At 39.4% G+C, this 15,697-nt stretch overlaps 1 protein-coding gene and 1 long non-coding RNA gene across 5 annotated transcripts in view; one reads left to right on the top strand and one right to left on the bottom strand.

Annotated features, from left to right (window-relative positions):
- Positions 1 to 15,697, bottom strand: part of LOC147145578 (endonuclease V-like) — an 87,974-nt gene that overhangs the window by 31,062 nt on the left and 41,215 nt on the right. For 3 of the 4 annotated variants that reach the window (XR_015087268.1, XM_086034400.1, XM_086034401.1), the window contains exon 8: positions 14,085 to 14,154. Coding sequence is in view for 3 of the 4 variants with exons in the window: in XM_086034400.1 (XP_085890526.1) it covers positions 14,086 to 14,154 (69 nt within the window). In the remaining variant the exon portion in view is untranslated. Of the gene's footprint in view, positions 1 to 11,563; positions 11,626 to 14,084; positions 14,155 to 15,697 lie in introns of those variants that run through there. The other variant, XM_086034402.1, reaches the window with a different exon arrangement.
- LOC147145579 (uncharacterized) overlaps positions 14,181 to 15,697 on the top strand; it is a 35,808-nt gene continuing 34,291 nt past the window's right edge. The window contains exon 1 of the long non-coding RNA XR_015087269.1: positions 14,181 to 14,242. This is a non-coding gene — a long non-coding RNA (uncharacterized LOC147145579). The remainder of the gene's footprint in view (positions 14,243 to 15,697) is intronic.

Raw genomic sequence — 15,697 nt, 5'->3', positions numbered from 1 at the left:
TTCGAGAAAACAAAAATTACACTTATATTCAGTTATAACTGAAACTACATCTTATGTTCATAAAACTATTATAGCGAAAACATCCTTTGTTTTTGTCTTTCAATATATTAATGTCAATTAATATCATACATGAGCTGTCTGAGTTCATTTTAAATGTATTTATTTTGGTATTGCTGAACATCCGTAGAGAAGAAGGAAGGTCAAACAGTTGTTTGACAATTGTATATTACTTTACTTTCCACTACAATACTGACTTTTCTTTTAATTCCCTTGCACTCAACAAATACCACTTTGATTTTTTTTTTAAACTAATACAAATGAAACAGGCGAAAGTTGAAAAACTAAAAACTAATCAAAACTAACAATCTTTTAGCAAGTAATTAAAACTAACTGAATTTGAACAACAAATGTCAAAATGAAATAAAAACTAACTATAATGAAAAATCCCAAACTACTACTAACACATGGTAACTAATTTCATAAAGTAGGAGCCAGACGTTGCTGTGACTGCTGATCTAAATGTCACTATTCGTCTCCTCATTCACTGTTTCGGTTCCATGTTGCAAAGAATAACCGCACAGAAAATTCACAGAGCAAGTACTTGCATGGGTAAATGTTGAATGAGCTCCCTGATGATTGATGTATGCTCTGGAATTTCATCCTAATGCTCATAGAAAGCAAAGTTGACTGGCATTTTACTTATTGGCTGTATCACTGTTTGTGTAAGCTACAAATTAAGTATCACAGTAAGACATTTAAACATTCACTAACCCGCAGTTGTTGAACTTGAGCAAGAACATTTGTTTTAATTACTTTTTTTCTACAGAAATGTATTCATGTCATATCCAACTTGGCGAATTTACTTGTAAATATTTTGTGCAATCATGGGGTACTTCCCTGTTCCCAGAAGGGTTTGAAGGTGGCTTTGAGCACGGTACATTATCTTATGCACCGCTGTGCAAGGCAGACATGTAGTATAAACACTGTGATCATTCATCCCACCACTTATTAATGATAACCACCATCTTGTATAATAGACAGTATAACCTGAATGACTCTACAGTAAGGTAAGTAAAGGAAGTTGCAGCTATGCATTATTTATGATGAAGGGCTGGTGCACATAAACAAGCTCAAGCGCAGTTGAGTTCAGCGCAAAGTAAGTGGGCGACAGGATAGGCATGGAAGAGAAGTGAGAACCCTGCAAAATCAGGGTAAAATGATATTCCATCAAGTTTTGTGACTCAAACTCGATTAGCTCTGTCAGTAGAGCATCAAGTCAGTGGGATGGAGACCCACATTAGGTAGTTGTTTCTTGGCAGCGATGTCTAAGTAGTTAGGCTCACCTGATGCCAACATAGAGGATATTCGTTTATAGGTAAGCAACGGGCAAAAAAAAAAAGTAGCCACAAAAAGTATTACATGTTGACAGAGAGAACGGCGACAACAGACCACCCACCTGCAACAATCCCACAGCCCCGAACTGACTACGGTGTCCGTAAGCAGTCCGTAACTTGGATGCAGTTATTTGTAAATTTAAGTGGAGGCCAAAGCAATATAAATTTCCCACATGGAAAAAAACTTGATTTTACTAGACATTTCAGGTTTATTTTTTTCCTGAAGAATTCTCACCGTTTAATGTTAGACAACAAAAGCAGAGGCAGGAATCACATTTGGGTCTAAAGCCTCAAGTCAGTGTCAAAGCCTTTCGAGAGCGTTAATCCCCCTCCTGATGACGCTCAGCATTCCTGCTGACTGAAGCACCTTGCAGACGGAAGTGGTCTGTTGGAAGTGATAGTGAAGCTACTAAGACTTCACATAACAGCCACTCAATGGAAGCAAAACATAACATCTCCTTTGCATACTTCAAGGCCGACTCGCCCTTATTACTGTATAATAGATTTGTTTCTGCCGCGGGGAAGAGAAGGACCATAGATTTTCCATCTTACAGCAAACATGTGAAAGGTCTAAGCACATGCTTGCATAATAGCTTGAGCTTGTCCCTTGAGCAAATATTTGGCTGTCACTTTCTCTGTGAGAAGCAGCTCATGTGCACTGAAGTAAATAGGATGAGCTTCACTTCACGTCTTCACATTTGACAGGCCTGTTTGTTGAAAATGCAACAGAAACCAAAAATAATATGAAACAAAAAGTAAAGTCAAACTGGACCGAAGTGCTGCACAAACACAGGGAACAATAATAGAAATGCATGTGTTCTCATTCTGAATTGTTTCATGAATTAAAATGCAGAATTGGACAAATGGAATGGCGCTACCTGGCGGGAAGGACAGAAATCAATTCAGAAACCTCTCACACCATTGCTAAAAGAAATGGCATTTGTCAAAACTGGAGCGAGATACAATTTTGACCTGCATCGAGCTCTCAGTGATATCACTTTTGTACTGCTTATTTGACCGATATGTGCAGGGTAAAGGAACTGGGCAGGCCCGCAAATAGCGAACATCCTCATAAAATTTCTGTAAATTGAAATGCATTGGGAGAAAAAAAATGAACCAAAAATTCTTAAAAAAAAACACTGATACACATTCAATGAGTTTTCCACAAAAAAGTTTCTATTATTGTCATGTTATTAAATTGGTTGATTTTGAGCTGCTCCAGATGATGTACATGGCACTGTTGTGGGTCACATTGCGTTTGTGTATAGTATAATTGATGGTTTCGATAACTGCAACTTGGTCATGCTGGTCTCAAGAGGCAGATGAAGTCGGGTAAATCTTCACTGAAGCCCCACTCAATGCCAGCCTGCCACTGATATTGTACATAGTGTTAGCTTTAGCGAGCTAAAATGACTACAGTGCACCTTAGTGCAAATAAATTGATATTAAATTGTTAAGGTTTCCAATGGACTACACGCTAGTGGACTCTGTGAAATTGACGTCCTTTCATTGATTGGCTCGCTGTCAGCGATCATAGTGGCAGTGAGAGGGAGACACAAAATGCAACAATTTTTCACAATATTTGACAGTGCTTGTATCTGTTGCAGCTCGTTTTTGGTTGCATAATGGGTACATCTTTCTTTCTTTTCCCCTGTCTCAAACCGAGCGGTACGACTACCATTATTCAACCATGAAGGCCAATTATCCGAATGATTATAAATGTTCTAAGCATTTTTCAAACCTGCAAACTTGTAGAAATTGGGCATCATTATATCCGTAAATCCGTATTTTTCATGCAGCACTTCTACAGGATCACATTAGAACATGCAGACGAGCCTAATTAAGTGATTGGTGAGTGTATTATAGCCACAGTTTGACATGACCCACCAACAGTGGGTCAGCTCGCAAGAGAGGCTGACAGCATGGTGAGAACTAGAAAAAAACTGACAAATGACGATTGAATTGATTTACTCATCTCTGTGTCCTTCGATTGCTTTGAGTCACCGATTTCCTGCCGGAGGATACTCTGAACGCAGCGATATGCTGCTGAGATCTATGGTGTGACTCAACCTTCCCAACACCGGGCTGCCTGGTGACGTTATTTACAGTTATAAAGTCATAAACGTGGCAGCACTGTTACCACTTTCATGGCTATTTGACATGAAAGATTAGGGTTTCTAGTTTTTTCCCCAATACCAAAATTATAAACTATCCATCCGTCCATTCTCTGCATCACTTATCCTCACTCGGGTCGCGCTGTGCTGAAGCCTTGTCCAGTTTACTTGGGGCAAGAGCCCTGAAATTGTTGCCAGCCAATCGCAGAGCACAAAATAACCATTCAAATTCACAGGCAATTTTGAGTCTTCAATTAACCTACCATGCATGTTTTTTGAATGTGGGAAGAAACCTGAGTACTCTGAAAAAACCCACGCAATAAGGCCACAGCCCGAATTTGAACCTCCAACCTCACAAGTGAGGCAAATGTATTAACCAGTCAGCCATCGTGCCATCCCATATTAAATGATCATGTTCCAAGTAGTAGAGTGGGACTGTGAAGCCAAAACACAAAGTCAATCAATTTGGAATGAGATGACAAGACTTTAGTGAGCATCTAAAGTGTACCTGAGTATTTGTTGGAGTTTCATTTTTTTTCTTCGAAAGATGTCACCAAAAAATCTAAAATAGCAAAGAGGAGCAAAGAGGAATGACGAACAAGACTGGATATGGGATGCAACCATTTCTATGGCGGTGCCTGTCCCACAATTAGAGAAGGCAGTGGCGCAGTGGCTTGATTTTATGCAAATTCTCCGTGTGGTCAGTTGTTTGTCACACGTAACGGCTGTTCCGTACAATATAGCTAACTCAACAACAAGTCTACAATAGCAATACAAGACAAAGACTGGGAAAAACGCTACAATGAGGTCGGTGTGAATGATGGGTATAATTGATCCCTATGTAAAAATCTGTTTTAAAATGAGGACAAATTCCAAGTGGACAGAGTCATGGAACTGATTGGAATTGGTTTTGGAGGCTTCACTGTACCGTATTGGTAAAATTACAAAGCATGTACAGTAGTTTATGAGCCCACTAAACCTAAAGCCCAACTTCTTTACTATGACATCATTTCTGATTGTTCATTAAACTGAAATGTCTTAAAGCGGAAGTCAACTTAAACATGTTTTTTTCAAGAATATGTTCTATGCAAGCCCACAAGTTGAAACAAGGCATTCTGATAAAAATTGCATTTGTGAACTAAGAGTTAATCCACTCATTTTTAGCCATCCCTGGGGGCGGCCATTTTGTCACTTCTGTCGACTGAAAATGACATCATAACTGCTCGCAATGACTAATCACGGCCCTGATTCAGAAAACAGGTCAGCCGTGATTGGTCATTGTGAGCAGTTGTGATGTCATTTTCAGTCGACAGAAGAAAAAATGGCCGCCCCCAGAGATGGCTACAAACGAGTGCCTTTTGCTGCTTAACTTATATTCCACAAGCGCGCTATTAATCAGAATGCCGTGTTTCAACTAGTGGGCCTGCTGGGAACATATTCTTGAAGAAAATATGTTTCGGTTGATTTCCACTTTATGATGCCACTCTGTTGTATTTATTAAGATTCCAGTACTTCCTTCCATTTTCTATACTCTTTATCCACGTCAGGGTCGTGAGTGAGCTGGAGCCTATCCCACTCTCTGGACAATTCGTCGGCCAATCACATAGTTTATATTATCCTGTAATTTGCCCTTGTCTTTGTACGTCCTGCCACCCATTCCTGGGGTTTGAATATTGTTCTTGTTATGGCTGAGGAGTCCACATGGCTATAGTGAATATTTATTCGACAACAACGCAGGCTTGATGAAAAATGAGGCAGGTGGTGGCAATTTATCAGTCCCTGAGTGGCGCATGGCGGCGCTTTGGCAGAGGGAGGTGAGGCAAAACGCAAAATCCTGGGTTTTTGGGTATGATGAAAATGGATGCCATTTCGACAGAAGCATAGAGGAAGATAGAGGGTGGAAAAGGCTGGATGGGAAAATGACTTCAACACAGAGCATCACTACCGCCAACCTCTTCTTCCTATAATCAGGCTCCTGCCTTTGCGATTAGTATCTCCATTGACGTGGAATAGGTTGAGAGAGCAGTCATAAAATGAAGAATTTAATACCAAAAATGTACAAAAAAGTACAGTTACTTTTTTACTCTGATTCAACTCAATGCCTTCAGCTATGTCTGAAGTCCACCCATGAGAGACTTCTGGGAAATACAATAGAACATCAAGTAATCAAAAAGCACTTAATAAAAATGACATCAAAATGTTTATCAGTGATTCATTAATTAAGAAAAGATCATCCTTGGCTTAACATTATCCTTCACTAATTCAACATGACTCCATCTGCTTGACAAACAGCAGTGTGCCAGTCAACATTTTACGGCCAAATAAGGGAAGAATCACACAAAACAAGAAAGAGCAGATTAATTTACATAAAGCACAAAAATAAGATTATCAGGAGGTGCCAGCAAACCAGGAAAACATGACCTAACACATGGTGAACCCACAATTAATTAAAAAAAAAAGACTCCTAAATTGATGAATTACTAAATATACTCCATAATCATACTCTGTACGCATGTACAGAGAGATACGGAAAATGAATAAAAAACACGCAAACCAAAAATAGATATTGCAACTTATATATGTTTTTTTCCACTTTATTATGCTTTTATGGCTTGTGGTCCGGAGAGGCTTATAGTCCGCAAAATGCGGTAGATAGATTTTTTTTTATTTTTTTATTTATTTATTTACTTTGGGTTGTGCAAATAGTTAATTGCCACCCATCTGTGTTCACAATGTGCTATTTTCTTCAAAGAGATGACACAGCCCACGACCAAATAAAGGAAGAAAATGAATATTCCACTTTTTAGTTGCGCTGTTCTGGTGCAGAAGATTATTGCTATGTGACAACTTTTCCAATTTTTGCTACGTGATATGTGACAACTTACCTGTGTGACAACAAGCCCCAGTCTCTCATATGACGGCATTTTTATGTTTTTATTTGTATGAAAAGCAAAGGAAAAAAAACAATGAATATGTCGTGGGGAAAAAACAGCCTGTGAGAAATTCGCAATCTGCAATATTAGATGCACTTGCACAATTTAATGAGGTGGCAAATTTTCAGATTTTAAACTGATAATACTTTTTTTCTCTAATATGAAGGTACTTTATTTGGCTAAGCCAATTTGTCCATGGTGGAAAATTCATTCAATAAATCAAACTCAACAACGAATGGTGTTGCTTAAAAATGTCAGCAAGTAACATTATGGATTACAGGGGATAATACTGACACTGAACGTGTGCCCTTGTACCACTATAACTTTTTAATGAAAGCAGCGACTCCCAACAGAGCTGATCGGTCCAACCTTGAGCTGATTGCCTTTACAACATCTTCCATGACATTTTGGAAATGCTTTTGGAAAGGGCACTGGAATTTGTATAACAGCATGGAGTTAATTGGAACAATTTCCACATTTGGAGACACACACGCATCCTACTTGAGCTGTTAAAAACCAAACTTTTTTTTAACTCACTCAACTTAGCTCTCAATTCAACTTTATGTATAGATCATTAAAAAAAATGCTTGTAAAAAAGTGCACATCTCTACTTATAACCGCATCACCCTCTAAAAATATCACAATGATTGCTCCAATCAATTATGTGCTTTATGGACGAAGGGCTTCTCTCGTTAAGTGACATTAGCCTTATAGTGAGCGCCTCTATGGAGAGGAAAACACCATCGCCCAAAAATACGAATTCAGATTTCAAGATTTATTGTCATTGTCACATGAACAACGAAATTATGTTGGGAGCATCAACACTCCTTGATGTAAAGTGCCACAGATGCATAGACCACAAAACCCCTTAAGTAACCCAATGTAACATCTATTTAGTTGTGACATGATTGCATCATTATTAATCATGCATCATTATTAATCATGTCACAACTAAATGTCGATGTCGATATTATCGATACTAAGTAAGTACTTGGATTGGATCAATACTATTGTCCTGGGATCGATACTTCGCTCCTCCACCAATTTCCTCAAAGTGCCGCTTCTCTGCGCAAATAGCACCCCTCCCCCCTCTCTCGCCCAGCGCCTCCAGCTACTCTCTGAGACTTTTAGCCCCTCCCTGGCAGAGAGGGCGACGGGAGAGTGAGAGCGGCCAGAACCTAAAGCAATGGCAGAGCCAAACAAGAAGCGGAGCGCGGTGTGGACTTTTTTTTGCAACAACAGAAAAGGACAGTGCCAAGTGTGATTTATACAATACGATACAATACAATTTTATTTATATAGCGCATTTCAGACCAGCTAGAGCTGTAACAAAGCACTTTACAAACATTATAATAAATAAAAAAACAATAAAAGGCAGTGATACATCTATTAATAAATATAGATATGAATAATATAAAATATAACTACAAATATAAATGAATAAAGCCAATAAATTAACATAAAACACTATGTACAATTGACACCGGAAACGCGCCGAAAATTTCAGGTCTGATCAAAAGCCAGAGAAAAGCGGGTTTTAAAAATGGACACAGAGGGGGCCTTGCCTAACAACCAATGGAAGGTCATTCCAGAGGGAAGGACCAGCAACAGAAAAGGCTCGATCCCCTCTGAGGCTCCGCTTGGTCCTCGGCACCTCGAGCAGCGCCTAGTCCGTAGACCTGAGGCTGCGGGAAGGTTAACACCACGAATTTACACAAACATTATTTTGTATTTTATTTTTTATAGTGTTAAAGGTTTTCACATTGTATTTTTTACTCTATTTGCACTTTCTGACTTTATTTTCAAAATATCGTGCAATGGAAGGTATTATAGTTGTCAACTTGACATTGTTATAATTGTATTTTCGTTACATTGCTGCTTTTTTTGGTTTGACTATCTTGACTTTTGCTCTGAAACAGTTGTAGTGGAAGTATTTTCTTTGTTTTCTACTGTTAAAGGTTTTTACATTGTACTGTTTACATTATTTGAACTACTGACGCAATTTTCAAACCATTTTGCAATGAGATGTATTTTAGTTGTCATGTTGACATTATTATTTGGATTTTTGTTACATTGTTGCTTTTTTTTGGTTTGACTCTCTTGACTTTTGTTCTGAAACAGTTGTTGTAGTAGAAGTATTTATTTTTTTATACTGTTAAGGGCGGCACGGTGGTCGACTGGTTAGCACGTCCGCCTCACAGTTCAGAGGTCGAGGGTTCGATCCCGGCTCCGGCCCCCCTGTGTGGAGTTTGCATGTTCTCCCCGTTCCTGCGTGGGTTTTCTCCGGGTACTCCGGTTTCCTCCCACATTCCCAAAACATGCTTGGTAGGTTAATTGGACACTCTAAATTGCCCCTAGGTGTGATTGTGAGTACGGATGTTTGTCTCTGTGTGCCCTGCGATTGGCTGGCAACCAATTCAGGGTGTCCCCTGCCTACTGCTGGGATAGGCACCAGCACGCCCCGCGACCCTTGTGAGGGTAAGCAGTATCGATAATGGATGGATATACTGTTAAGTTTTCATTTTAGGTATTTCCATCCATCCATCACGCCTTGTAGTTATTTAATCAAAAATAAAACATTATATATAAATAAACAAATGAATATATATATATATATATATATATATATATATATATATATATATATATATATATATATATATATATATATATATATATATAAATATATAAATATATATATATATTTATATATATCTAAATATATATATATATATATACAAATATATATAAATATATATATATTTATATATATATATATTTATATATATAAATATATATATATATATATATACACACACACACACAAACTCAAAGTGATCATAACATTTACAAGCAAAAAGTATCGGTATCGTATCGTATCGGCCGATACTACCCTGTATTTACTTGGTATCAGATCGATACCAAAATTCCCAGTATCGCCCACTCCTAATCATTATAGTAACAGTAACAGTCAGAGCGAAATCAGAGGGTGTATTAAAAAAATATCAAATAAAGTCCCAGGCAAAGAAATATTGTCGGATTCATTTAGATGGTGTCCTAGTGCCACAATGCATATTCCTGGTCAAAATAGAAAAGATATAGACATTCGAAAAAAAAATTTGAACGAGAATTTTCCCATATTATATGAAAGAAGACTCTTTTTCAATGGAGCAGCTGTAGTCCTCTTCCCCTGTTTCCTCTCCTTAGTTAAAGTTAATGAGCAATAAATAGTTATCATTAGGGGTGTAGAGTTTACAAAAGTCACAGTTCGGTACATACCTCAATATGGGGGTTACGGTTCGGTATGGTTCGGTACAGCAAAAAGTCTCAAATGCAAAAGATGAAGTTTTTTTTATTTAGTTTTAACAGAGAGCAAGTTACAATTCAATTTGCTATAAAACTAAAATCATTCCCTGCTATAAAAGCAATAGAATAAAAACTTGCGCATTAGGGTTGTTCCTAAATAATTATATTAATAATTAAGAATATTTAGAAGAAGAATATTAATAAGAATAAGAATAATTAACATTAAACACAGGAAAACACCCTTTCTTGTGGATAGACTGAGTTAGAAGATAAAGTCAGGTAGCACTTGCCGACTAGTAACTTTGGTAACTTCCTTATAAGAGTTAGGGTGTAGCAGAGGATAGCTCATGCTCCACCACGGCTCTTGTGCAATTCTATATGGCAGGGACCACGGTCTTGCTAATATGCGCCCGGGATGGAACATTCTAACGGGGCTCCAGCACGTTTAATAAACGTCGGAAGCCCGGCTCCTCGATTACAGCATGTATGTAAGCATGCAACATACTGCGCGGAGGTTGAACAACGCGACACACAGTTCATGTTCGGTCCACCACTCGCACTCCATTGCCGTCATACTCAAATGGGAAGCCAAAATGTTCCCTGATTTGCATAGTGCAGACGGCTCCTCTAGCTCTATGCTTTCTCACGCACTCGCCCTTTTTTTTTCTTCAGCATTTGTTTCAATCTACTGCTTCTTCTTCTAACAAGTTAACAACAAATGTGGCAATCGCTTGGTCTCAGGCGTTGACTTTTTTTTTCCCTCAGACGTATTTGTCGTATGACTGCGTGCAGTGAACCGTGAAGCCGTACCGAGACGGTACAGGACGAATACAAAAACCATTACACCCCTAGTTGGGATGTTTTTTAAAAAAGTGTTTTATTTCTAAAAGTGTGTTTTCACGTATTTCTATACTGCATTATATTTATTTTTAACAACACACTGGCTACAAAAAAAAAAGGTAAGTACAACTTAGTTTTGGGGGCGATTAAAGTTTCAGGTTACAAACCGACCTGCGGAACCAATGAAGTTTGTAACTTGAGATTCCACTGTACTGGTGTTTAGACGAATAAGGAAGTGTATACATCAATATTTCTTACCTATTATTATCATTATTATACTGTAGTATTATATTGTAAAAAATGTGCGAGTGAAAGTTTAGTCGGATTCGTCGACGGACGGCCGTTTAAAATTAGACGGCCTATAGACGGGTACTATTTTTGTTCCCCTGGAAAAAAAAGGCGAATGACAGACGGGTACCCACGCTGCAAACGGATGACCAATAACAGACGCTCAATTTTTAGTTAAGTGCCCAGCTCTGGTTATAAGGAAGGGGTCGGAGTGATACATTTAACTTTTTTTTACTTCTTTTTCGAATGTGTACAATTTAATTAAGTTTTATTTGTATTTTCATATTAGTTCAAATTTTTCTGTTTATTTGTTTTTTGAGTCGTGTCATTTTCACGTGTTTGAAATAAATAATGAATTCATTCATTCGGAGGGTAAAGCTGTGTTAAGACCAAGAGGAACCTGCTATATTCCTGCCGACTCAGCACAAAGCCTATCTTATCTCCCTGTCTCAGCCTCTTTGTAGCGAGTGATCAAAGAGAAGAGCGCACTCAGAGAATTCATGGAGCTTCTGAGTGGATGAGCGCGGATATCCCATTACGTTTGCCAGTGGGTTGCACTGAGGTACACCGTCCGACACTTTGCACACCGGCAGAATTTGATATTTCAAAAGCAGTTGCAGTAATTCTAAATCTTAAATCAGATCTTCTTACATTTTGAGCTAGTGTACACTGACCTGCTAGGACAGGGGTCGGCAACCCGCGGCTCCGCCGCATGCAGCTCTTTCATCCTTATGTTGCGACTCTGCGTGGCTTGGGGAAAATAAATTAGTGTCTGATTGAAGTGCATGTAATTGGTCTCAAAAATGTGTATCATGTCTTTTTATTAAGTCAAACCTTTTGGCCACTCTCATATGTGGTAGATCGGATACCGATCGATTTTGTTGCAATGCGACTGCAGTCTGAACCACGCCATTTCGCATAGCTCCGACATTGATGTCATCAGAAGACCAAAATGCGCTCCACGTAGGCGGGGAGACTAAAGTACTGGCAGCGGGCAGATCGACTCTGCAAAGTTGTTTTGAGTAACAGTACTGACTTTATATTGGACTTAAATTTAATCCCACTTGAAACATGAAGGATAAAGTTGACATATATATACAGTATATATATATATTTGATGGAACAGTGGTCGACTGGTTAGCACGTCCTCCCCACAATTCAGAGGTGTCGTGGGTTTGATTCCGGCTACGGCCTTCCTGTGTGGAGTTTGCATGTTCTCCACGTGCCTGCGTGGGTTTTCTCCGGGTACTCGGGTTTCCTCCCACATTCCAAAATTCATTTTTATTTATATATATATATATATATATTAGCGACCCAGGTTGGATTTGAAAAAATCGAAATTGATATAATTGATCGGAATGTATATGTATATATATATGTGTATATATATATATATATATATATATATACACACATATATATATATATATACACACATATATATATATATATATATACACACATATATATATATACACACATATATATATACATACTGTATATTAGGGCTGTCAAACGATTAAATATTTTTGTGCAAAATGTGTGCAAACAGTGTGTGTGCGTGTGTGTGTGTGTGTGTGTGTGTAATGTACACATTTATATGAGGCCCTAGTAATATTCTTAGAGTTTATGTTTTCAGAGTGGTGCCTGAAGTGCACACGAATGTGATTGGCTCATTGTGCTATGATGTCATTGGTATCAGCACGTCATGTGTTCCTCTTTTAAACTGACTTTATTAACACAAGACAAGACAGCCCTCTTCTCTACTCATCCTCAGTCGCTGAGCCAAACCAATTTATTCACATTTCTGAGATTTAAAGCTGCCCTCTTCTTTGAAAATGCTTCTTTATACTCCCGCGGGTGACACGCGCCCACTCTGCTGCTCACTGTGCACTTCTGAGTGGGATTATGCATCGGCGGTCATTCTGCGCATGTGTTAAATGCGTCAAATATTTTTATATATATTATATATCCATCCATACATTATCCGCTTATCCTCACAAGGGTCGCGGGGCGTGCTGGAGCCTATCCCAGCTGTTTTCGGGCAGTAGGCAGGGGACACCCAGAATTGTTTGCCAGCTAATCGCAGGGCACACAGAGACAAACATCCGCACTCACACACACACACATATATATAATCTTCATTTCAAATGTCAAAAAGTGTTCAGATGTCAAAATGTGCGGCTCCCAGTATTTTCTTTTCCGTGGAAATCGGGTCGAAATGGCTCTTTGAGTGAAAAAGGTTGCCGACCCTTGTGCTTGGGTGTCAGTTGAAAGTTGAGTAGTTGTACATTTTCAATGTTTCTATGTTCTGTTCTTATCATTGTATCTCAATTTCTGGAGGTGAGGATTCTTTGCAAAGCATCAATCTTCCATAACCCTGCCCTCCACACAACCGCTACGTAGAGAAACATGACTTACCATGATTTATTACTTTACCGCTCCGCTACTGCACAATATAATGATTACAATCACATTTATGTCCACTGTCACCTTACTCTTTCCATTTGGAGAAATTAATAAATAATTCAGAGCTGAAGGAACATTGCCTGGGAGGCATACTGCACAATGTGACATCACTTAAAGACCCCTCGTTGAGAGGTGAGTAAGCCGTCTCTGTTGACATTTTCTATCTAAGAGAGCCTTTCCTGCCCACAAAATGTGCAGGCGCATGACCAAGATGTTTGGTAATGTGTCAGGAAACAAGTCAGCCCAGGTGCATTTTAGTGTTGCAGTAAACAATACCCTACTTTGGTGACCACACACCTCCATGTTAATACATAGTAAGTTTAAAAACATGATTCCCGCATAGGGATCATGACTTTGCTAATGTCAGTGTTTTGATATATGACTTTAATTTCACTGGTTTCAAAGTACTCTGACTACTCCACGGTCGCTGATTGCAGTCTACTAAGAAATGTAAACCGTTCTGGCAAATGTATAAACAAAAGCTGAATTCATCAGAGTGTTTACCCACCTCTAGATTACATGGGTTAAAATAAAATGGCAACTTTGATGAGAATGATTCGGCTTGCCAACAAAGATGACAGGATACATTCATTATGAGAGTTTCCTCAATGAGTCATATACTGTGGCTTTAAAGATAATTTGAGACAAATTGGCTCTCCCTAATTGGGTGGCAAAACATGTGAGTGTGTACATCAGACTTAAAAAAAACAAAAATATGTGATGTATATTCAGTCACCCACCTCATTTTGTGCTTCCTCTCTCGGCAGCAGGGAAGTGAGCACGGAGGTACTCTCTGGAGCGATAGTCAGCCTGTGAAACAAGATGGGGGGAGTGAGAATGTAACGAGGGAAAGACATGGAAAGGAAGACATCACTCATATAATCAGATGCAATCAGAGGTATGCAGCGACGCCCTGACACTGTGAACACACACACTGCATGTTTGAAATGGAAATGAGGTGACCTTGATGCTGACATGACACAGAACAAAAAAAAAATGCCGGTCTTTGCTGCCAAACCTGCCAAACATAAATCATTCTGTGCAGATGGGTCTTTACTCAGTGCTGCTCAGCATTTTTATCTAAACACTGTTAGGTCCCACTTGAGGACCAAACAAAACTGCGGCCTGCTTGGGATTGACAAAATGATCAAAATGCATTGCTTTCAAGGCTGTCAAGTTCTCAAATACCAAACTCATCCAAACGTGTCTTCATGGACGTTGCTTTATGCACTGCAGCACAGTTATGCAGGAATTGAAAAATTGCCTTCACCAAACTCTTCCCACAAAGATTTACTAAGTAAGTAGTGGACTTTCAGATTTATGGGTATTGTTCCTCTTGTGAAGTTGCTACTGTATTCCATTTCACTTAAAGGCACTTGCATTTATTTGCAACAGCCATAGATAGATGGATGGATGGATGGATCGATAGATAGATTTATTTTTCACTTTAGGTTTTACACCAGTGTATTTCGATAAATTGCAATATACATCAAGTTGAGTTGTGTTTTAACTAAATGACTACATGGCATTACATAAAAAAACAAGACAAAAGTAAACACGTTATTTTGACGTCACACTGGGATTTTAGATTAAGGTTCACCATTCAGTCAAATGCGACATAGGTCAGATTTTTTTGCCCGAACGCGACCTCCATCAGATTTTTTAATGCCGGTCTGAACGGCTCAATTCCGATTTTTTGAAATCTAACCTGGGTCACTTTCATACATGTACCAAGATCGGATGTGTATCGCAGTCTGCGGCCAAAACAGCTGCACTTAGCAACAAGGAGGTCAACAGCCAGCGGTGGGTTCGGAGCCGGGAGGCAGACCGCACAGGGCGGACGCCCCCACCGTGGCAACAGGGCCAACTGCGGTGGCACATCAAAGTCAACATGAGCAGGTTGAGGCAGTCCATTGTGATTTGCTTTGGTTTACCTCCAATGTCCACCACAAAGCTCTTAGCCTCTGCCTCCACCACTTGGGAGGGCCCCATTGGTTGTTGTGGCGGACGAAGACGTGCTTGGCTGACGGTGGGTCCTCAGGCACATAGAACCGGGCGAGGCCGTGACGAGATGTTGGAATGGGGACAAAAACGCCAGCAACAAACCGGGACACAGCACGTTGAGAGGGAGCAACGGAAGAAGGCTGTAAACGAGCTCAGCAGAAGCGGCTTTCATAGAACTACGAAATCGCTCTCAGGGACAGCTCCCTGTGGCGTGACTTGGTGTCCGAGGAAGGTAATTGCTGACAAACCAAACTGGCACTTAGCTGGGTTGATGATGAGGACATGTTCACCGAGTCACTCAAACAGCAGCCGGAGGTGAGTCAGGTCCACTGCATCCGCGCTGGCCACC

This window comes from Filicampus tigris, chromosome 6, assembly GCF_054856515.1.
Source record: "Filicampus tigris isolate MCC_2025a chromosome 6, RoL_Ftig_1.0, whole genome shotgun sequence".
Lineage (NCBI taxonomy): Eukaryota > Metazoa > Chordata > Actinopteri > Syngnathiformes > Syngnathidae > Filicampus > Filicampus tigris.
Note: the sequence above shows the minus strand (reverse complement) of the source record. Positions and strands in the feature narration are given on the sequence as shown.